At 37.5% G+C, this 24,440-nt stretch overlaps 1 protein-coding gene across 1 annotated transcript; it reads right to left on the reverse strand.

Moving 5' to 3' along the window:
- Positions 1-306: 306 nt before the first annotated feature.
- Positions 307-9,761, reverse strand: LOC104596096 (tubulin beta-2 chain). Its single transcript, XM_010257120.3, has 4 exons — positions 9,100-9,761; positions 2,676-3,142; positions 1,870-2,139; positions 307-1,208 (listed from the first exon to the last, which is right to left on the reverse strand). Exons 2-4 carry the CDS (start codon positions 3,067-3,069, stop codon positions 532-534), a joined length of 1,341 nt encoding a protein of 446 aa, XP_010255422.1. The 5' UTR covers positions 3,070-3,142; positions 9,100-9,761; the 3' UTR covers positions 307-531.
- Between the last annotated feature and the right edge of the window lie 14,679 nt (positions 9,762-24,440).

The following is a 24,440-nucleotide window of genomic DNA, read 5'->3' on the forward strand; positions in this document are numbered from 1 at the left end:
CATCTTCAGTTGTGGAAGGTATGGGAGTTCTCTCCGGGGCCTCCACACTTGGAAACCAGAAAACCATGCGACAACACTGCATATTCAACTGTTTAATGATGCTTGTACAAGTGTGGAAAATAGGGCCAGATCTCAGACCTCCGTGGGCACAACAGATAGTGAGAAAATACGCGCCAAATTGGACATAACGAGACCCAAAAGTCAAAAGCCAATTTCACATGTACACCGGAAGCACAATGCAAGCATTCCTTGGCACTTTGGCAGCCAATTTGATTGCATTTTGACATCTACCAATACTAACTAATGTAAAACAAAGCAAACCGGTGAAAGTTTAGAAACAATAACAACGATAGAAGTACACTCCTATGACAAAGCAATAGGATATTGCAGCAGCAGACCAATCCCCCCACATCAAAAATATTCAAGAAAAAATTAACAAAGCAATAAAGGCAAACAACTTAATGATGCAAGCGAAGGAAGCTACATCCATATCTACTCATATAACAACCAACACCATCCTCTGTATCGATTTTAAGCTTCCTGAAGGTCCTCTTCTTCGTCTTCGTATTCTCCCTCCTCGTCTGCTGTCGCATCCTGATACTGTTGATACTCAGACACCAGATCGTTCATGTTGCTCTCAGCTTCTGTGAACTCCATTTCGTCCATACCCTCTCCGGTGTACCAATGCAAGAAAGCCTTCCTGCGGAACATAGCTGTGAACTGCTCGCTTACCCTCCTGAACATCTCCTGAATTGATGTGGAGTTACCAATGAAAGTGGATGCCATCTTCAATCCCGTTGGAGGGATGTCACACACTGTGGACTTCACATTGTTGGGGATCCACTCCACGAAGTAAGATGAATTCTTGTTCTGAACATTGATCATCTGTTCGTCGACTTCCTTTGTGCTCATTTTACCTCGGAACATGGCAGAAGCAGTGAGGTACCGGCCATGGCGTGGATCAGCAGCACACATCATGTTCTTGGCATCCCACATCTGCTGCGTGAGCTCAGGAACGGTAAGGGCACGGTACTGCTGTGACCCACGAGATGTGAGCGGAGCAAAACCAACCATGAAGAAGTGAAGACGAGGGAAGGGGATGAGATTGACAGCAAGTTTGCGAAGATCAGAATTCAGTTGACCAGGGAACCGTAAGCAGCAAGTGACCCCACTCATGGTTGCAGAAATCAGGTGATTCAGATCACCAACTGAACATGATGGACAAACACTTAATAAGTACAAATATATAATAATAATAATAATAATAATAATAATAATAATAATAATAATAATAATAATAATAATAATAATAATAATAATAATAATAATAATGCAGGGGCTTTTAGAAGGTCCAAAAGAATGCAGGATTCACATGATACCCCAGCTGTATTTGTGCACAAATTACAAAAATATATAAAACAAAAATGAATAAAAAAGGAATATCACGTGACCATACCAAAAACATGATTCTTTTATTGTTGCCAAAATTCGAAACTACCATCCATGACGGACGTTGAAATGCCCTAAATTACCCTTGTAATGTTCGTATCTCCTTTTTTATTGATGGCCAAAAACAATGGACTAATAAAATGCCATTAAATGCATTATTCGGCCATTAAGGAGAATAAATAAATGGGGTTTTTACTGTTCAGTCTACTTCAATAAATCTTAATTCCACCGTACAATTGAGGTAGATGTCTGAAATATTGATTTGTTATAAATCTGCAGTAGAATTCCGAATTCTGAAGTGGTGGAATACAGTGTAGTTATCCCTAAATAAAATGCCATTAAATGCATCGAAAAAAACCCTACAATCAGTCTCACCAACAAAAGAAAACAATATGAAAGTACAGAAAACAAGAGACTTACAGCTGGGAGTAGTGAGCTTGAGGGTCCGGAAGCAGATGTCATAGAGAGCTTCATTATCCAAAACCATACATTCATCCGCATTCTCAACAAGCTGGTGAACAGAGAGGGTAGCGTTGTAAGGTTCAACGACCGTATCAGAAACCTTCGGGGACGGGAAGACGGAGAATGTAAGCATCATCCTGTCGGGGTACTCCTCCCTGATTTTAGAAATGAGTAGTGTTCCCATTCCTGATCCAGTTCCACCTCCCAACGAGTGACAGACTTGAAATCCTGGAAGAAATTATTGGTATCAAGTTATGATCTTAGTACATAAAGGCATTACAAAACCTATCAACAGTCATTCGCGATCTAAGCGCCAATTGTTCTTCGGAAGAAAGTACCAAGTACCAAAAAATAGAGAACAGGAAAACCCTCAACCCGAGAAAAAGTTGGTAAGACCTATTAAATACGGCTCGAAGTACATAAGATCCATAACGATAGATTATTAGCACCCTTTGAAGTAGAAACGGCATAACAGAGAAAGATACATCAGAACGGCTAAGCCAGAGAAAACACTCTAACCTAATCAAGGAGAATCATATAGAAATATAAAGATTTTTATTTTGTTTTTTTATAAAACAACATTAGATCCCACCGTGAAAAGGCAAGCCAACACTGAAAGAAAGTAAGTAAAGAGAGATGGTATCTTAAACTTAAATAGAACGTTTAACACCCAAAGGAACAAATGCATACAAAAATCATACAAGATACTAGAGACAAGATTTGTAAGGAAAGTGGAAAAAATGAAGGGGAAAAAGAAGGATTACCTTGCAGGCAATCACAGTTCTCTGCCTCTTTTCTCACAACATCAAGAACAGAATCGATGAGTTCGGCTCCTTCGGTGTAATGCCCCTTGGCCCAGTTATTTCCGGCACCGGACTGTCCAAAGACGAAGTTATCAGGGCGAAAGATCTGACCGTAAGGGCCAGATCTAACACTGTCCATTGTCCCTGGTTCCAGATCCATAAGAACCGCTCGAGGAACGAATCGACCACAGCTTGCTTCGTTGTAGTAGACATTCACCCTCTCAAGCTGTAGATCAGAGTCCCCCTGATACCTTCCAGTAGCGTCGATCCCATGTTCGGCGCACACAACTTCCCAGAACTTGGCACCGATTTGGTTGCCGCACTGGCCTCCTTGGATGTGCAAAATCTCACGCATCTTGAACCGTAAATGGAAGTAGGCGAAGAGATCTGAGGAGCGAACGTGAGTTGCAGACTACGGCGGTCAGATACTGCTAGCAGAGAGAGAGAGGGAGATAAGAGACGAGAAGTGAAGGGATGGAGTCTAAAAATGGGGGGAAAGGTGAGGGACAGAGTGATTTATAGGTCGAGGTTAACGATTTCCATCTTCCGTTTTGTTTGACGTTAGATTTGACGGCTAAGAAATCACTGCCGTTTATTTTTAGTGGGAATTTGAATTTTGAATTTGAAATGAAAAAAGATTACCGTTTGACGGAACAGAAGGGAGATGGGTCAAAGAGAAGGGGGTGAATGATCCCCTGAAACCCTTTTTTGTTTTTTACAAGCAAAAGAAACGTTACTCTACGGTCTAATTAGTGCACGTGGCAAACAAAAAACCGTTGGATTGATCCTGATGATCCAACAGTCAATGTAGATGGAGAGGTCTAGACTCTAGCGGGTCCGATCAGCGTCGTTATACAAGCGTAGCACAGAATCAGAAGGCATGGGTGGGTTTTGAGCAATTTTTTATCTCGAATTCCGGTTTGCCAGCCAGCCAGCCAGCCCAACGGTTGATTTCAGCCGTGCCAGCTAAAAATTAATTTGTAAGTTGTAAATTGTAAATTGTATGTAACTGTGACCTACTTGAAAATAAAATAAAAGCATTAGAAACATCTAATGACTAATGGCATTCGTTCATCAAAGATTCAATTCAAGGGTTTTGGATTTCAAGCATCCAGTAAGTGGGGCGGGCCCAAAGATCGAATGGTGGAAAGGCCACGGCTCCAGCTCCAGTGGGCCATCGATGGATAGTAGATCTGGGCATCTGGGGGAGGCATTGCTTTCGATGGGTACAATGTCTCTTTCTGAGCTTGGGCATTCAGTCTCAATCAGATACTTGGTTAAGACTTAAGACAAAAATGACAAAATATAAAAGTGATAGAAATAGTATAATGGAATTGCCGAGGCTAAGGTTTGTAGTTTGTACCTCAAGCCCCAAGCCTCAAGGCATTGCGTGTTCTCAGGAATGAGGAATCAGGCTGGTGAGGAAGCCATTCATTGATCATTCATTGTAGCAGCATATGACAGAGATCTACTTGTGTGTGTATGTGCAAGAGAGAGTGAGAGTGAGAATAACGTGGCTTTCACTCGTAATTGACAGACGTGGTCCCCTTGAAAATAAAAATATCGGCTTCTCAATTGACAGATAGGTTCAAATGCTTCAATCAATGAGAGCCCATGCCCCATGGGAGTTGTTATTGGACCCTTCAATACAAAGCAAAGAATAAAAGAAGCCTATATTTTTTTTGCCTTACTGGGCCCTCGCCTGCCTACCCTATCCACATTAGATGATCAGTTTTAATCAGTCATTTGATTAACTCGTAGACTATTATCTGACGATTGATCCAATAAGGGAAATCTCCCTCTCTCTCTCTCTCTCTGATCTATGTTGCAGGCAACAAGAGTCGAACCTCGAGCTGAAATAGGGGAACTGGGATAAATCACTAAAGGCCTTTAGTGAGTCACACACTTGACACTTGCATGCTTCATACCCAAAAGAGGAGGAGAGTGTATTGTATCTTTTGTATACATTTGTCTGTTTTTTTCTTCCTTTTCCTAAAAAACATCAGCTTTTGCTACTGAGATCTTATTGGATCTGGATCTAAGGCTGTGTTTGGATGCATGTGAAATGAAGGAAAATTAAATGTTTACTACGAGCAAAGTAGATTTAATTTTCTTTTGCATTTTGTTTGGCTTGAAAAGAAAATCTCGTAAGTAGTTGAGAAAATACATGAGAGTGTATTAATTGGACCTACCTCAATTCCATTTATGCTCTTTTTTTAAGGGATAATTTTTAAAATTCATCATGACTTTTTTGCATTTCTCTTAAAACTCATCATGACTTTTCAAAACTGTCAAAGAGCCCTCTATCATTGAGTTTTATTGTCCAAAACTCACATTAAGATTTCCATTAGATCACCTCAATGACTGACTATTAATAGAAGTTGTCCATATAAGAATTTAAGTATTTTATATGGCCAAATTACCCTTATAATGGTTAGTCAACATTATTAAATATTTTTATGATAAAATTACCCCTAAAATGGCCAGTCAACCTTATCAAATACTTCAGTCATAGTCCAGGCTTGAAATATTAGGCCTAGACATGACTCTAAAATTTGCAGACCTAATGTGAACTCAGGCCCAAATAGGAGGTAATTTTGTCATTAATAAATTTAATAAACTTGATTGGCCATTCAAAGGCACTTCCACCATATTAAATACTTAAATGTTTATATGGACATGTGTGTGTGTGAATTTTGGACAATAAAACTCAATGATTGAGGGTTATCTCGGGATTTTAAAAAGTCATAATAAGTTTTAAAAAAATGTAAAAAAGTTAGGATGAATTTTAGATAGCATCCTTTTTTTTTTAATTATTTCATCTCGTTTCATTTTATGTACAAGCTAAACCAAGAGGAGACTTACAAACTAAACAACAAAACCATGGAATGTGAGATGACCAAATGATTGAGTAAATGTGAAAAGGATTATTATTTCTAAATAGATAAGTAGGTAAAGCCTTTGTGTAAGACAAATTTGAAGAGGAAGGAGGTCCCATAATTCATTAATGACAAAAACATAACATAACGACCAATGACAAAACTTGAAAAGTTAAACCATATGAGGCAGGAAAACTCTACGATATTCAAGTCCAAGTTCAATACTCAATGCTCATTGCACAATAGGATAGCCTTAGAATTGGGGACAGAGCAAGGTGTATACGAGGTCCACTAACCATTGAGTTGAGGGACCACGGTTTGACCAAAATAAAACCCCAAAGTGAAGTAAAATTCAAAGCAAAATCGCATCAAAACTTATTAGCTAGGATTCAGTCACTCAGAGGTGAGGGGACAGAACTACGTGGATTTGATCGATCCTGTAACCTGTTCCCTCCCTCCATCTTTCAAGGGTTTCCACATAAATCATCTCAATTTCTGCCAATGAATCTCACGTGCACACCCGAGTCTTTTCTTGTATTGAGCACGAACAAATTATATCAATAATTCTTTACACAAAATGCTCATTTTAGGTCATGTGTTTACCAAACCAATCCAATTTTGATTTTGGTTTTTAGAATTAGAAATTCAGTTCTTAATCGAATTAATCAAATTTACTATTATTATATATAATATGTAATATATTTAAATATTAATATATAATAAAATGAAATTTGATTTCATAATATATATTTTATATTATATGTTATAATATATAATAATAGAGTATATATTATTAAAATTTGGTTTTAACCGGAATAACCGAAAATCAAATCGAAAAGTTTGATTTTGGTTATTTCGGTTTTGATTCATTTTTTATTTTTTTTAGTTTGGTTTTTTAAATTTCAGTTTATTCGGTTCAAATTTTAACTGAATGCTCACCCCTATCAAGAGTTGGCAAAATATATTGTATATGTTGAACAACCATTTTTATTAGATGAGGATAGTAAAATTGAACAATTTATATGTAATTTATAAATCTTCAATTTAAAAACATTTCTAAAAATACTATTAGAGCAAATGCTATGAAATTTTTTTATTCATATAAACAAAATTTAATTTCTATTTTATCAAATCTTTATTCTAGAGTTACAATCACTTCTGATATTTGTACCTTTAAATTTAATATAAATTATATTTGTGTTGTTGGTCATTTTATTGATGAAAATTGGCTTTTACAAAAAAGAATTTTAAGTTTTATTAGGCTTGAATGACCACATACTAGCCCAGCTATTGCCACAAATATTTTAAATACATTACAAGCTTATGGAATTGACAATAAACTTTTTCTATTAGTTTCGATAATGCTAGTAATAACGATTCAACAATAAATATTTTAAAATCTCAATTAAAACCATGTTGAAATGGAAAATTATTGCATATTAGATGTGCATGTCACATCTTAAATTTATGTATTGAAGATGCTTTAAATATTATTTCTCATCATGTTTCTAAAATTAGAAATTGTATTATTTAGATAGATAGATAGATAGATAGATAGTTAGCTAAATAGATAAATAGATAGATAGATAGATAAAGTTCTAGAGCAAGAAGACAAGAATTTAAATATTTATGTTATAATTATGGTTTAAAATAAGACAAATTTCTAAAACTACCCTTATGGTTTAGCTAATTAACCAACTATACCCTTACTATTTTGGACAATTACCATGGTCATTAAAAGGGATGGAAATGTTTATTTTGCCCACAAGTCATTCTCTCCCCCTTTCTTCCTCACCGCATCGAGTTGGAATGATCCCTACCGAGGAAGTGTTCATCTTCTTCAGCATTTTTCAATTGGTCTGCAAATATGGTATTCCGGCGACTTAGTTCATTACCTTTGTTTATTTTATTTCTGACGCAATAATATATATATATATATATATATATATATATATATATATATATATATTACTCTTTGTTCTTTTGATTTTGGGTTCAACTTGGAAACATGATAAGAAGGATGTTAACGAGTTGTGCTTCCATGGCTGCATTGAGGCCTATGCTAGTCTTGGCAATTGCTATTAGCTACTGGCTCCAGAAACCCCAAATAGATGGAACCTCCCTACTGGTCCACTCTCTCTCTTTCCCCTTCTTTTTCTTCTTCTTCAAGCGATAGCTCACCTCTAGCAACGATTAGGATAAAACCTCCCTCACCTGACCTCTCTCTCTCCCCTTATTCTTTATCTTCTTCTTCAACCTCCAGCTCACCTCCCCTGTTTTTCCTCTCCTACCATTGTCGCTGCAACTCTTAGCAGCGGCAATTTGGATCGAACTTCCCTCATCGGACCACATGCATCTGAAAGCTAAATTAAAAGTAACTCACTTGAATATCAAATATTTGGTTCAAGGCTGCAAAATTGAGCAGCCTCTTGGGGAGATTGACTACATTCCTTTGAAAGACCACATTGTTGTAGTCCCTCAACACCTTGGCCGAGAACTCGTAGCTCAAGACCTTTCTCTAGCGGGTAAAATACGGAGTATTGACACAACAGCTCACCTCACCCGAACTGCGAAGATCCCATCACTGAGTAGATCACTCAAGATTTCATAGTTGTGCAACCCCTACTCGACCATTTTAAGGAATAGAGTCTGGACGTGCGAGGTTTTTGAACAAACTCTAGCGAGTGTCACCTACAAAGTCGACACGGTTGCTCTCCACTGTACCCTATTCCACCTAAGTGTATTTGTCAAAGATTTAGGCGTGTATAGGGCTACAAATTCAAGGTCTGAATCAGTAATGCCCCTACCTGCTTCAAGAGTGGTCAAATTTGAGAACCTAGGTTTGAAATTATGGAGGAGATTGGGCTTTAAGACTCATAGTGAGGAACCCATCGACACAGCTGTGAACGTCAAAAAATATCTGGCAATTCACTTTATGGCCGATTAGATGGAGTCATCACCCATCAGAATAGATTCCTAATTTATATTTTATGAATAAATTTGAAATTAATAGTGACTACCACACCATTCAGTTTTGATAAGGCAGACAAATCTAGGTAAGTTGAGATAGAGAGAGAGAGGGGGGGGAGGGATTAGGCTCTCTCTTGTTAGTGTGAATGCCAAAGGTTTTCATAATCAGATTGAGAGCCAATGTTCTCTGACAACCGAGAAAGGATATTAACCATGCTTCTTTCTCTTCTTCTCAACCTAGCCCCTTTTGGACGCAGGGGCTTGAGCAAAAGAGTGAGACACAATGTCCCCACCCCTTTTCTATCAGAAGTCCCACCTTCGGACTCAATTGGCCGGTCTGAAGAATTGAAAGAGACTATCAATCCTCCTAAAAGTCGGAAACACAAAAGCTCGCAAAAGCAAAGGACAACAAGTAGGCAATGACTAAAAAAGAAAGAAAAAAAAAATAAAACAAAACAAAACAAAACTAACTACCTATCCAATAAGAAGATTTTCTATCTAACAAGAGGAAAAGGATATGAGGTAAAGGATTTTACCTCTTGTAGCCTTCAAACAATTTGACGATGCTGTGAGACTTTGATTGATCTAGGCTGATGCAGAGGTTCTGATTTAACGGCAATGCAAATACTATGATTATTAAGTTGGCAATAGTCTACTATAGTTCGAATGATGGTAGAGATCCCACCGGAAACAGTAGCAAATGACTGACGCGTTCAATAATTAGAACAGAATGGGCAAAATCCTCTTCTTGTTTAACCCCATATATCTCGATCTCTCCTTCTATTTCTCTCTTGATCTTAAACTCGAACTCTCACTTTGTTTGCCCTCTCTCGAAACCTCTCTAATTTTTCTCAGTTTCTCCCTCTCCTTTTGTCTTTGCGAACTCTACTCTCCTCTCAGCGAGAGACCCCTCTCCCTCTCTCTCTTTCTCTCTTGATCGAGAGAGAGAGTCTCTACTCTCAGCTCAACGACGAGAGAGCCCCTACATTTTTCTTCACTCGACTCTCCCTCTTCCTCTATTTTCTCTCCTCTTTTGAAGTAGCCCACTCTCAACTATTCAATAATCTCTCACCCAATCTCCCCTTCGACCTTTTTCTCTTCAAACTCCTCTTCTTCGCCTCTTTCAAAAGAATGAAAGACCCCAAAGATATTTCTGCCAATTCAATTTGGGTCCTCCCTCCCCTTCTCCACTAACCTCTTTTCTTGGGAATGGAGCCTCCTATTTATAATAGGAGGGAGGGCGAGGTTCTGCCAACTCTCAAGGTTTCAGCAAGTTGGGATTTAGAGAGAGAAGCTAATTTGAAAATTTGGGTTAGAAGGGGTAATTTTGTAATTTTGGATTGGGGTAACTTGCAAAGTTGAGATGAAAGAGCAATCAAAAGGTGATTAGGGTAGTCTAGGGTTTGAAAGGGTAGGTTTTAGAGGGGGTATTTGGGTAATTTGGTTGAAGGGGGCATTTTGGTAATTTGGAGAAAGAGGATTTTGATAATTTGGTTAAGGGGTATTTTGGGAATTTGGAAGATGGGGTTTTTCCATAATTTGGAAGTAGGGTATTTTTGGGATTCGGAATGGAGGGCACTTTGGTCATTTGATATGAGGTAGTTTTGGTGATTTGGAAAGAGGGTAGTTTTGGGTATTTGGCATGAGGAGTATTTTGGTAATTTGGTTAAGGGTATTTTGGAAAATTAGGGGATGAGGGGTATTTTTGGGATATAGAAGTAGGGTATTGGGCATTTGGAATGGAGGGGTATTTTTGGGAATTTAGGGTATGACAAACATTTTTTGTGACTTGAAAAGAGGGTAGTTTTGGGTATTTGACATGAAGAGTATCTTGGTAATTTGGTCAAGGGCATTTTGGGAACTTGGAGAGAAGGGGTATTTTGGGCTTTAAGGGTATTACGTGGGTTCAACGACAAATTTTAAGGATTTGGGGTTGAGATTTGGGTTCTTTGGATTCTCTAGGTTTCGGTAGGGTCGGAATGGTTTGATCGGTGTTCGAGGGTGAGTTGGGGGTTCAAACAGAGGACTAAGCAAAAATCGAGTGCTACAATAGCAAGGGTCAAATTTGAAGAAGCTATCAAGCTCGATAACCAAGATAAGTATGAGAGGACAAGAAAAAAACCTTAGTGGAGACCTTCCTTATCAAAAAGTCAAATTCAGGTTGTAGTAGGTTGGAAAGATTTTGTTCTTGTTTCTTCGTTCTCCATATTGGAAAGGGTATTACTGACATTTTTTCAAAATATAACAATGGTGTGGTGTGGCGTGTGATCGAATTGTGACAGAACCCTAACGATAAGGGAATAATTATCCAATTGTCATAAATTTTGAAGGTACTTTTAGACAAAAGTTAAACAGTAAGGCTACAGTTTGTCAATTAGTTAAATAGTAGGGGTAGTTTAAGAAATTTTCCATTTAAGATATAAACATTTTTTGTTAGATGTTCAACATAGATGGAGTTCTACCTATTTTATGTTAGAAAGTTGTATTCTCTACAAACAAATTCATAGGATGTGTTTGTTTTGAAGGAAAAGGTAGGAAAGAAAGGGAAAGACATGGAAACGTACACAAGGTTTATACATGTTTCCCTTCCTTTCCTTTCCTTTCCATACCTTTTCCTTTAAACCAAACATGGCCTTACTAATTTTTATAATGCAAAAACGTCACATGATATTATATTTCAGTAAGATTGAGAAATAACAACTTGTATAAGAGATTTTTTACACAATTTTTATGATGCAACTAATGATTTTTCAAGTGTTTATTACCCAACTACTTGTCTTTTAGTTAATCAATTATTCATGATTAGTGAATATTTTTCAAAATACAGAAAAAATACACATTTTACAAGAATTATTGAAGTAATGGAAAATAAATTTAAAAAATATTAGGAGAACATTTCTCCTCTTTATTAATTAGCTACAATATTAGAATTATAATAAAAAATAAATTTTTTATTTGATATTTAAAAAATTAAGAATTATAATAATTTATTATTATTATATATGAAATAAAAATATTATATATATTATTTTCTGTAATTTTATATTATTATTATTATTATTATTATTATTATTATTATGTAGCTATTCAAGCTCAAGAGCTGAGCATTATTAGGTTTGAGCTCGTCAATTAATAAATGAGCCTATAAATTGGGTTCGAGCTTGGCTCGAAGCTCGGTTGAAACTGAGCCGAGCCGAGCTTTTCACTTGCTGAGCTTGGCTCGTGGCCACCCCTAGTGAAAAATATAGAATTTGGTCTCTAGTAGGAGGTAGAAATTGCTACCACCTCATCAACAAGTTAACTTACTAAACTTAATTTTTATTTACAAGCAAACTTTTATAGTTTAAGTGATTCGTTCAATTTGGAAGGAATAGATAATTTTGATATTTTAGCCTAGTGGAGTGGACATGAAAAATAAATTATCCAGTTCTTGCCGTCATGGCATGTGATCTACTAACCCCTTTGGTGTTTGTAGCTCCATTAAAGTTTTATTTTAGTGCAGGTACTATGGTGCTTGATGACAAGAGAAACTACATGAATGATGAAAGTCTGGAGATGTGCATCTGCTTCAAACATTGGCTAGATGTTGAGGATAGATTACAAGACAAAGAAGGGCATGACACTACACCTAATGATTCACCTAAAGTAGTTGATCAAAATCAAGATGGAGATGGAGGTGGAACTTGAAGAAAAATGATGAAGACAATATTCTTTTGTACTCAATAATTTTGTAACATTTTTTTAAATTATTGTAAAGTTTGTTGTTCGATTTCATTTAAATTATTTGTTATTTTTTCAACAATGTAATTTTTATTTTCAATTTGTAATTGTATTATATTTTTTATATTTTATTCCATTTTGTTAAGTATTTTTTGACCATTGTATTGTTCAAGTTTCAAATTAAAATGAAATAGAATTCCTATTTTTTTCCAATTTGTTGTTCATTTTGTACTTTGTTAAGTATGTTTTCATTTCTTTGTTAGAACTTTTATTTTTTCAATTTGTTCCCAAAAGAAAGTTAATTATTTTAGTTTTACTTAGCAATAAAAAAATCAAGGTGTCAAAAAGTTTGGCCCAGTTCGGCCCAAGCCAAGGCCTGGCCCGTAGCCCAATCTAGCACGGAACAAGCCCACACAGGCTCAGATTGTAGGCCGTGTTAGGCCAACCCCCTAACTTATCCCAAGGGAGGGAAGCCCGGTTTGCACCTCTAAGCGTTAGTAATATTGATAGAAATTGTCCAAACAAAGTATTTTACATGGTTGAACTATCCATGAATAATCAGTTAACCTTATTAAAATATGTTTATGATAAAATTATCCCTAACTATTGTAGGTTTGGTGTGGGGTCAAACTTGAGTTAAGGGTAATTTTTTTATGAAAAATATTTAATAAGCTTGATTGGCCATTCAAGAGTAGTTTGATCATGTAAAATATTCAAATGCTTAAATGGACAACCTCAATTAAGAATTGCATACGGTGAATTAATCGAAATCTAATGGAAGATAAATTTTAGACAATATAGCTCATTAAAATGTAAAGAGGTCTCGGTGAGTTTGAGATAATATCATTTTTTAAATAACCATATTAGAATACAAAGCCATTATGTATGATAGAATCGGTGTATAAATATCTTTTGAACTTGACTGTTTATCAAATTTGTAAAACATTTAGCACCTCTTGTGTATTCAGTATTCACCCTTAAAGCTGCATTTGTTTGCAGTGTAAAACTTCATTGATGTAAAAGTCCACCGATGGAGTTCCACACCGAAGTTGTGTTTGTTTGTAGTGTAAAACCTCGTTGATGTAAAAGTTCACCATTGGTTTAGTTTTGTCAGCGTTTGTTTGCAGTGCAAATCAAGATCGATGTAAAACTCCACTCCTAGTTCAGGTTTGTCGGTGCTTGGATGGAGTGGATTTTTACATCGTAAATCAATGTAAAGCCTCACTTATAGTAGAGTTTTGCATTGATTATGAATGTAAATCAATGTAATATTACATTGATAATCACATTTTTCGAAACTCAATGGTTTAGAGATTTTAAACTATTCGATATGAAACTCCAGCGGTGGACTTTTACATCGATGAGGTTTTACACAACAAATAAATGTAGTTGAACGGTTTAAAATCTTTGGACCATTGAGGTTTGAAAAATGTGATTATCAATGTAATATTACATTGATTTTATTGATATAGTATTTATATTGATAATCGATGTAAAATTCTACTATAAGTGAGGTTTTACATTGATTTACGATGTACAACTCAACTCCATCCAAACATCGGAAAATCCGAATCAGGGTGGAATTTTACATCAATCTTGATATAGACTACAAACAAACACTAACAAAGTTGAACTAGTTGTGGATTTTTACATTGACGAAGTTTTACACTATAAATAAACACAACCTAAAGATCATCATATTTTCACTTAAGCTCAAAATAGATTAATACAAGTTAAAACACATGTATTAATAAAACATATTGACATCCAATCTACACACACATGTGATAGTAGTGGATTGGTCATGGTTGCAAAAATTCCATTTGTACCTATATTGTATCCCTTGTATTGTACTACTAGTTGATGCCAACTGGAACAATAAAATATCATACAAAGTTTAGAGTATTAATACTTATAATACGAAAAAAATAATATATTAGGAATTAAATTTAATCAACACTTCTTTTTATTTTTCTATTTAATAATTAATTTAACAATGAAATAGTCACATAGTTATTACAATATAAAATAATTAAAATAACATAATTTTTTAACCTAGCATATCAATGACCACAAAGTATTAATACTCTAAGCGACTAAGCCTTATATCAAACAATAACCAGTAGACTTGTAGCATTGTCTTTGTGGTAAAAAGAAACAATAGAGTTTTTTCAAACAAGTCAAAAAGTCCATATGAGCTAGTACAATAGTCAGCAAGTTGATCTCTTGGGTGTCGGTTATTACTGAATTTAAGCACCTAAATGTAGTTGAGTTATTTAATTCTCAATCCATTTGGTCTTTGTAGTAAACTTGCCTATTTACTTTTGACCAACTTGATAGCCTTTGGTCATTTTTTTGTCTTTCATTTGTGTCCTAAACTTGGTTGGAAATAATCCCTTATCCCCACCTATAAAACCATTAGAAAAGTTGAGTGAAAACAAACAAGAAGAATGAAGCATTTTTTTTCATTTAATCATCAATGTTCAATTGATGTATGTATTTTGGGGGTTCAATTACAAATTTGTCCAACAACAATCTATGTATTTTGGTAACTTACATAAATAATAATAATAATTATAATAATAATTATTATTATTATTATAATGCAATCATTGTCCCAACTATATGGGTCAACTACAATATTCTTGTTTCTCCATTTTTTTATATTTAATGTCATATTCATTGTTGAATTATTAGTGTATGAATCATTTCTTTCTTTTTTTGTTTCATTCATCATTTTTTTATTATTCTACCTAGGGATGATAATTTGTGATCCAACTCACAAATTTCTAGGCCCGTGAAACCATTTCTCTTAGCCTTGAATCAGTCCAAACTACATGAAGTACAAAATACAGGCAAGCTCGGATGCTTGACCTAGCCTAACTTGGTTCAAGGCATGGACATGTATTATCAGACCCCAAAGAATGGGCCTGGGTAGACCTCAAAGCATCAATACCATGTAAGAACCTGCTTGACCTCACCCAACCCATGATCATCCATAGGTCTTCACCTAGCCCTTCTAACCCCCTTCCACTTGTAATAGACCACTTCTCCTTACAAGTGCTCTTAGTGATCATCTATCCTTTTTTAGTTTTTCCATTCATCTATCTTAACATATTAACATACACATTTTTTCCACACCCAATTTTTTAGACAAGTTGTTTACATAAAAATAAAATAGAATAACTAAAATTCCAATGGATATAAGTTATTAATATACACATTTCTAATATCTAATATGTATCTTAGAAATTCCAATGGATCTTATATATTTTTAAACTAAAATTATGTATTTCTATAAGTTATTAATTAATAATTCAATCCATAATAAATAAGTAAATAAAACATATTGGTTGTTTGAAGAAATAAAAATTAATATTTATAAAAAAATATTAAATAGGTAACAATTTACTATTGTAATGTACTCTTCATATAAATTATTAAAGTGTGTATATATTAGGTTTATACCATATTCATAGTTACTTGAACCTTAGAGTTAGTGTTTTTAATGTATTTGTGGGATTTGTAAGAGTTTCACTTAACATATCCAAGCTTATCCATATGTTTTCAGTGTATTCATATGCATCCAAAGCATATCACAATAATCCATAGTGAAATTTATTGATATGATACGATGCTAATATTTTGAACCTTGATTTACACTAAAACTCATAGTTCCACAAATTAGAGTGGAGGTTTAAGTATTTCACCATTTTCTTTTCTTTCTTCTCTCTCCCTCTCTTGTTAAATGGTAAATCACTTAACCTTCTCTTATGTTTTTTAACAATTGTGTTTAATCTCCTATGAACTTTGGAGTCTTTAAAAACATCACTTCACAAAAGCCTCATTCATTTTCCGAGAAGTGGGGATAGGTAAGTTGGTAGGTCCCACACAAAATAAATAAGCATGTGCTTGTGTAAGTACATATGTTTCTCTACAATGGTGACCATGATAAAGGCATCAAACCAGTCCTGTGATGAACCCGCAACCATCATGGAGGCCATCGCGAACCTACGATGAACCCATAACTTGTCATACACCTATGATGAGCTCGAAACTATCGCGGACTTGTGATGGACAAAAGGACCATTGCATGACTGCAATGAGTCAAAATCACTCACGACAAGACACTTAGCAGACTAAGCAGAATACGTCAGATTAGTTCTGACGTCACCTATGTCATGTCAATACAGGAAACCCGTGAAGGGAAGTAGCACACATGCACTTTGAGAATCCTTGGACAAAAGGAAGCTTCGTCTTGGGAAGATCTCACGTGACACGTGGCGAACCCAAAACAGTGCCCCCCTGACAATTGACATCGAATCAAAAATCCCCTTTCCAAATAGGAGTAAAGGGGTTTGGCTCCTTTCCTTTAGGGCCTCGAGATCTCCCCTTATAAAAGGGGCATGAACCATAACAAACATACGATTCCATCAATTGAAATCCTTTCCTACCTCTGCTACCCAATACCTCTAACCTTTCTTTGTCCTTCAAGGAGACCACTACACTCAGCCTTACTACACCACTTATATTAGAATCTCTGGTTATTGCCCTTGATCACGAAGAATGGCTGCCTAAAGAATCATCCTTTCTCCTATCCCAGAGGAGCAACACAAAAACCCTGACAACTCTAACATAGAGCTTGAAGACCAAGACAATCAAGAGATGATAGAGCAAGTAGACACCGCCACCTTGTCCCATAAGATCTACAGCATTGAGTCCCGCTTCGACTGAATGGAGCAGATGCAAGCAGAGATGTGAAGCACCTTGCAGCTACTGTTGCAAAGGCTGACGACTCTTGAACACCCTCCTTTCACCTTTACAAAACCACCTGCACCCACTCCTCCTAGTTGTCCTATGGCTTCGACCGTGTGACACTCACTCAAAACCAACCACCCATTTATTCCCACCATATCCCAGAGAACCCAGCGTTCCGCCGTTGAACAAGCACAAACGGCAACACGTAGCCCAGCCATCACTGATGCACCGGTTAGCTGGACGAAAATTAGAGAATACATGCAGGGCCTGATAGAGGAAAGTCAAGACAAAACATAGACAACCCTCACCTTGTAGAAGCCCTACACCAACATCTTGTATAAGCCTTACCTAACCAATTACATTCCTCTGTAGTAGTGGCCCCAATACAATGGATAGAAGAAAAGTCTGCAAGAGCACATCAACAAGTTCGAAGATGCGCTAGGCACATTCACACTTGATGGAGATCTAAAAGTCTGAGAATTCTCCAAATCCCTGACCGGACAGGCTTACTCCTGGTTCATCAACTTGATGGCAGGGAGCATCAACACATGGAAAGAAGTTCCTATCCAAATAGTTCACTTTAAAGCAGAGGCTAACCATGGTTGACCTTCGCAACACAGAGTAGCGGGCCGGTGAGGATCTCTTGGCCTACATCATGCGATTCCAGAAGCTGACCCATTTTGTCTTCGAGGAACACGCCATAGAAAAAGGTTTCGTAGAACAATACATACAGGGGATGCATCCTACCTATAGAATTGACATCGAGAATGTGGAGGTGGAAACCTTCAGCCATCTTTGGAAGTGTACCGAGAGAATAGCACGGACTAGGGCCACCCCTGGAGCAACTACCACTACACAAAGGCTACCTTACAGCAAGTTTGAAGTGAACACGGTGGATCGCAAATCCCACATCATAAGAGGGCCCAGTCAAGCACCATATTATCGCAATAGTAGTCGATGGGCCAGTTCACTCCTGACACCCACACCTACATTTCCTTGCAATAAAAGTGAAGTAATCATGATTATGAACAACCAAGTGAAGGATCGCGTAATCAACCTGCCACCCCGCCAGTCAGAATTGACCCCAGGAAGGATAGACTCATATCTCGCTGGTGCAACTTTAACCAGTCACCAAACCATGATCTCACGGACTATTTCACCCTATGATGACCGTTCCCTTCCCATCACACTTATAGGGTGGCTGCATTAATGTGGTCGGGGCGACCACTAATGGAGACGGAGACATGCTAATCTAGCACTTCGAATAAAGTGCAAAACTCTAACAATTCTTCAATAAGCAAGGGGCAAACAACACAGATCAAGGACTTGCTGTTAGGACACTTGTAGAAGCATTTAGAAGGCCTCTTGAACCACATCACAAGGATAAACTCAAAGCGGAGTCCACACCAGAGGACATGCTTACAATAGACCCACACCATAATTGCCCCCTATACATAACAACCAAGATAGGGGACTACAAGATGTGATGATCCTAGTTGACTAGGTAAGCTTTGTCAACATAATCTTTGTCCATACATTGCGACTAATAAGCATACCCCACAACGCCGTGAAGGGCCTACCTATGGAAGTCACCTATTTCAATGGCAATGCATCTGTCACAAAAGGCTCACTAATGCTGCTAGTAGCCATCGCCCCTTTCTCTATAGAGCAGGAATTCCAAGTTGTGTCAAGAAAGACTTCATATCATGCATTACTTGGTCGACCACTGATACATGGCCTGGCATCGGTCCCCTCCACTTACCACTAGTGCATTAAATCAAAATACAAAGGAAGAACTGTTAGGATCCCTGCCACTCATGTCTCGATTGAAAGGTCGGAAGTGCACCTACAAGATGTGATTTATTACACCGAGCTTGTCGAGGATGGAGAAACGAAAGTGGCTAAAGTCGAAGCACTGCAATTACCAGAGTAGAAGAGCGGGCCTCCCTCAATAATAGAATAGAAGAAGTGATCCAGATGCATCAAGAAGACCAACGAGTATGGGAAAAACTATTACATGATCATCAAAGAATACGAAGAAGGTAGTCCTTCCATCGCAAAGAAAGCCATCCTAGATGTATGATTTGCAAAGCAATCTGCATATAATAGTCATTGTAATATCTCTTTTTCTTATCAATGAATTCATCACATTCCTTCACTCAGAACTACTCCATCAACATCATGCCAATTGAATCACAATACAACAATGTCGCGATGCTCACATCATAAACAAAACGTAACTCATCATAGGAGAGTACAACAAAACAAGAAGTACATAATGTGATACCAGCTCTCACCAAAAACAAACAATTATGAATAAATAATTGAAACCTCACCCACAACAGAAGCAACATAAAGAAACGGTATAGTATTATGATGAAATCCACGTGCCCCCTAAGCACATGCAAGATTTAAATAGCGCAGTGGAAGAACTATTAGTATAAATCAACATGGCCACTGGAGAAGGAGATAAGAAGCCATTATACATATCTACCAAATTAGATCAAAAGGGAAAGACGAATCTAATCGACCTTCTAAAAGGTACTAAACTTGTGCACCAATCGTAGGTTTAGAAATTCTATTAGAAGACTTACTTAACCATCTCCTCCTCTACAATTCATAGAATTTCAGGATGTATTTGCCTAGTCGTATGACTACATGCCAGGACTAGATCTGATACGGGTCAAGCATTTACTCTGTATTAACCCCAAATATAGACTAGTGAGGCAGCCAAAAAGGGTGTTCAAACCAGAAGTTGGCCTAAAAATCAAAGAGGAAGTCGAACGACTCCTAAAAGTAGGCTTCATAAAACCCATCACACATCCACAATGGTTGGCGAATGTTGTCCTGGTCAAAAAGAAGAATCTCCAACTAAGGTTAGTATGCACACCTAAACTCCAATCCATTAGCACTACTATATCCAGTACATAACAACTCTTCACCTCCCGAATTCCCTAGGTATTATGTGGACTTCAGAGATATCAATAAAGCCTATCCAAAGGATGAATTCTCACTGCCCAACATGGAAATTCTCATTGATGCTACAATCGGGAGTCAACTGCTTTCATCCCTAGATGCCTATAGCGGCTACAACTAGATCTACATAGATCCCATAGATGCTCCCCACATAACATTCAGAACACTGATAGGCAAATTTTACTACAAGATGATGCCCTTCGGCCTAAAGAATGCTAGAGCCACCTACTAGAGAGCCATGACAAGTGTCTCCCATGATATGATGCATAAGGAGATAGAGTGTTACGTGGATGACATTGTCATAAAAGCCATGAAAAGAGGGGGCCATACTGAGGTATTGAGGAAAGTGTTCACACAGTGTCGATCCTTCAACCTGAAACTCAATCCCCTCGTGTGTGTGTTCGGAGTGTTATTGGGAAAGTTCCTAGAGTATCGATCACACTAGAACCCACCTAGATGAAAGCAAGGTGAAAGCAGTCCTAGACCTACCTATCCCAAGCAATGAGTCACAACTCAATACATTCTTAAGGAAAGTGTCCTACCTCAGAAAGTTCATTCTTGGTCTCGTACATGCCGCATCTCCCCTCCTCAAACTTACTAAGAAATCTGTAGAATATAAATGGTTATCACAGCATTAGAACACCTTTGACCAAATAGAGCAGGCCCTAGCTAAGGAACCAACCATGTCCCCACCGAGAAGTGGTCATGAATTCTGGTTATACATTGCGTCCAATTCAGAAGCCATATAGTGCCACTAGCCCAGGAAAATGATAAAAAAGGTTGAATGCCCAATTTACTATGCCAATAGGACATTGAAACCAGCAAAAAAGAACTATTCGCGCATGGAACAACAATGCCTAGCACTTGTCTTTGCTACCTAGATGTTCAAGCACTACATAGTAGGTCAGAAGGTGGTCTTGATAGCAAGAAATGACCCAATGAGATACTGCATAGACAGATCACCTCTCTTTGGGTGGCCAGTCAAATGGATGATGCAACTGAGTGAATATAGAATTGAGTACACCTAGCCTAGATCAATCAAATGTCAAGTCGTTGCCGACCTGCTAGTAGCCTTCCCATCCAGTAGTGATTTCCCCATCTATGATGAAATACCAGGTGACCTCCCCCTGATCGCAACAGTAGAAGACGCTGAATGGACTTTGACCTTCGATAGCAGAAGCACCAACTCATCCGCAGGTGTAGGAGTGACTTTAACCTTACCCATTGGAAAAATTTCAGCATACTCCTTTAAACTATAGCTCCTCTGCTCCCACAACGTCACAAAATACAAGGCCTTGGTGTTAGGTCTAACAGTCGCAAGGGACTTTAGAGCGAGGAAAGTAAAGGTGATTGGGGACTCAAAGCTAGTAATAGGACAGATGGGGGAGACACCATACTAAAGGAGTTGATGGCCCTGCCATATAGAACCTTGATCCAAAATCTAACCAAGGACTTGGATGTGAGCTATGTACACCAAAATGGAGCCAAAAATAGGTATGCAAACGCCTTAGCCACACTAGGTTCCAAAATTCAATCAAGTGAAAACCTAGTCATTATAACCATTCAAACACAAGGTGAACCATCGACAAAGAGACTAGTGCATTGGGTCAAATCTTAGCACACTACTGAGAAGGGTTATTGGAGACAGACCATTGTCGAGAAACTAAAAAACCCCACAACACAAGACAATAGGGTGCTATTGTGATACTAATTAGTGAATGGGGTACTATATCACAAAATAGTAGACAGAGTCAAAGCTAAGTGCTTAGGACCCGCAAAAGCAGCTATAGTGCAAAGAAAAACACATGACACCTACTGTAGAGACATTACAACACCATTGTATCACAGATTGTAGAGACTAGGGTACTATTGGCCTGATATGAAAAAGGATGCGGCCAAGAAATAGACTGTCTACGATAAGTGTGTATTGGAGACTGACAATAAGGAATGCCTTACCATAGGCAATGTAGACTAGAGATGAGCATATATAGCCTATCTCAAAGATGGAGTCCCACCTCCCATTGCAAAAAAGGATCATGTCCAAAATCAAGAGATTATATTTGCAAGACGATCTGCTTTATAGAATGTCTTACACAGGAAAACCCCTGCAATACCTAGTTGACGATGAAATAGAAGAGGCCCTATAAACAACCCACAGCTCTGAGCTAATTGCCCATCAAAGGCAAATGGCCCTACACAACCACCTACTACATTTGGGCTTCTATTGGCCCACGATGATAGAGGACACTCAGAAATATGTAAGGCGATGCCACATATGCCAAATACATGGACAGAGGATACATCGGTCTGCCAATAAGCTCCACCCCATCATTGCACCATGGCCCTTTCACACCTAGGGCATTGACTTGATAGGCAAAATTCACCCACCCTCTAGGGGGTATTACTTCATAATAGTTTCAACAGACTACTACACCAAGTGGACAGAAGTCATACCCCTAAGGTAGATTTGCATTGAGAATGTGGCCAACTTTCTGAGGCAACACATCATCCACAAGTTCAGAGTCCCAATGAAAATCCTCATTGATAATGGGATATCAATCAAAACCAGGAAGTTAGTGACTTATTAAGACAATACGGGGCAAGTTTGGGAACCTCAACAACTTACTACCCATCTAGATAGGTAGAGGCGACTAACAAAACCTTATTAAAGATGCTTAGCAAGATAGTCACCGAAAATAAAAAAGATTGGGTTGATAAGTTATTTGAAACACTATAGACCTATCGTGCATTGCTTAGGTAGAGCACACATGCAACACCCTATTCCTTAGTTTACGAACAAGAGGTGGTCCTACCAGCAGAAATATATATAGTTTTAGCTATAGTAGCTTATGATGGGGAAATAATTTCATAGAAGAATGAATAAACAACTCTACGATAAGATGGAATTCATAGAGGAAGATAGAGAAAAGTCCCTCCAAAGACAAATAAAGTACAAACAACTCATGACATATAACTTCAACAGGCTGATGAAACCCCAGAAGTTTAAAGAAAGGGACAAAGTATTGAAAACAACCTTACATGTGCGATAGGGCAAGTCAACCGAAAAATTCACACCCAACTAGGTCGGACCATATACTATTAAAGAGGCTCTCCGAACGGCGTATTATGTGTTATGGAATCCACACACCAACGAACAGAATGAAACAATGAATTGCCATTGGCTTAAATTGTATAATGAATAATGTTTTCTTTTGTACACTGAACCATCATACAATTATTAATGAAATTTCTTCTTTCCTCATGTGTGTGCATTAAATCACTAGAATTTACTCCCCTTTAGTCATATGAGATTTCATTATTTATTTGCAATACTTGATTCATTATGTCATTATTCTTTTATACTAACTATTTGATGTGTTTGGACTTGTAACCATCTTACATACCCTATTAACCCTAAGGGCAATCTCACATACCTTGACAACTACAAGTGCAATATTACATACCCTAGCAACCCCATGAAGGCATTGGCAATCCCAAGCGCAATCTCACATGCCCTAAAAACCCCAAGAAGGCTTTGGCAACCCCAAGCATAATCTTACAAACCCTGGCAACCCTAAGCGCAATCTTAGACACCCTATAACCCCAGGAAAGCATTGGCAAACCTAGGCGTGCATCATTACTCCCTGGTAGCCCTAGGCACTACACATTACTTATGAAGCTCTTGGGCACTAAAAATCTATCTTATTACAAACAAACACAAATACAACAGACCTCAATGCTTAGTATAGTCAAACGACCACACAAGAGCTCAGCACAATACTAGCAAAGAAAGCGATCTTTCAATTGATCGTTAAACTTTTTACATATCCTGCACTTAGCACAAATACATATATGTGTAATGATCTGCGATATTACCGTTATAAGAATATCAGTATGCTGCAACAAAGCAATTGAAACAAACGCTCAAATTATATGACGAGAGTGATATTATGTTGCAAAATTCTGCACTCTAAATGGGGTGCTTCCTCATCACCTTTGCGCCATATTTCAAAGCCCTAATACCCCAAACTATTCGCTAACCTTTTCTATTTTTAGAAACCCACTAGAGACTACCAACAACATCACACTTAGCTACACAACATTTACTTATATAATAACAATGTTCAATCATTTGGGTGTTGAAACTACTTTCGACAAACTGAGCTGTTCGCAAAAATTTGCAACAAGCACAACACATCAAGTAGTAAATCCCATTCTATGAGAATTACCCATCGTAAACAAATATAAATATGTAAACGATAACGTCATGTTCCACCAAACAGGTCATGACTTGACCAGTGGGGGGCTTAAGTTACAGACCAAGATAGTGATTCGAACACACCTGAGACCACTCCGACGTGGTGCTCACGCACTAAGTCTGTTTCGGGTTTATGCCACTACTAAACACTCAGTGCAAGGTTCA

Source organism: Nelumbo nucifera, chromosome 1 (genome assembly GCF_055504915.1).
Source record: "Nelumbo nucifera cultivar China Antique chromosome 1, China Antique-T2T, whole genome shotgun sequence".
In the NCBI taxonomy this organism is placed as follows: Eukaryota; Viridiplantae; Streptophyta; class Magnoliopsida; order Proteales; family Nelumbonaceae; genus Nelumbo; species Nelumbo nucifera.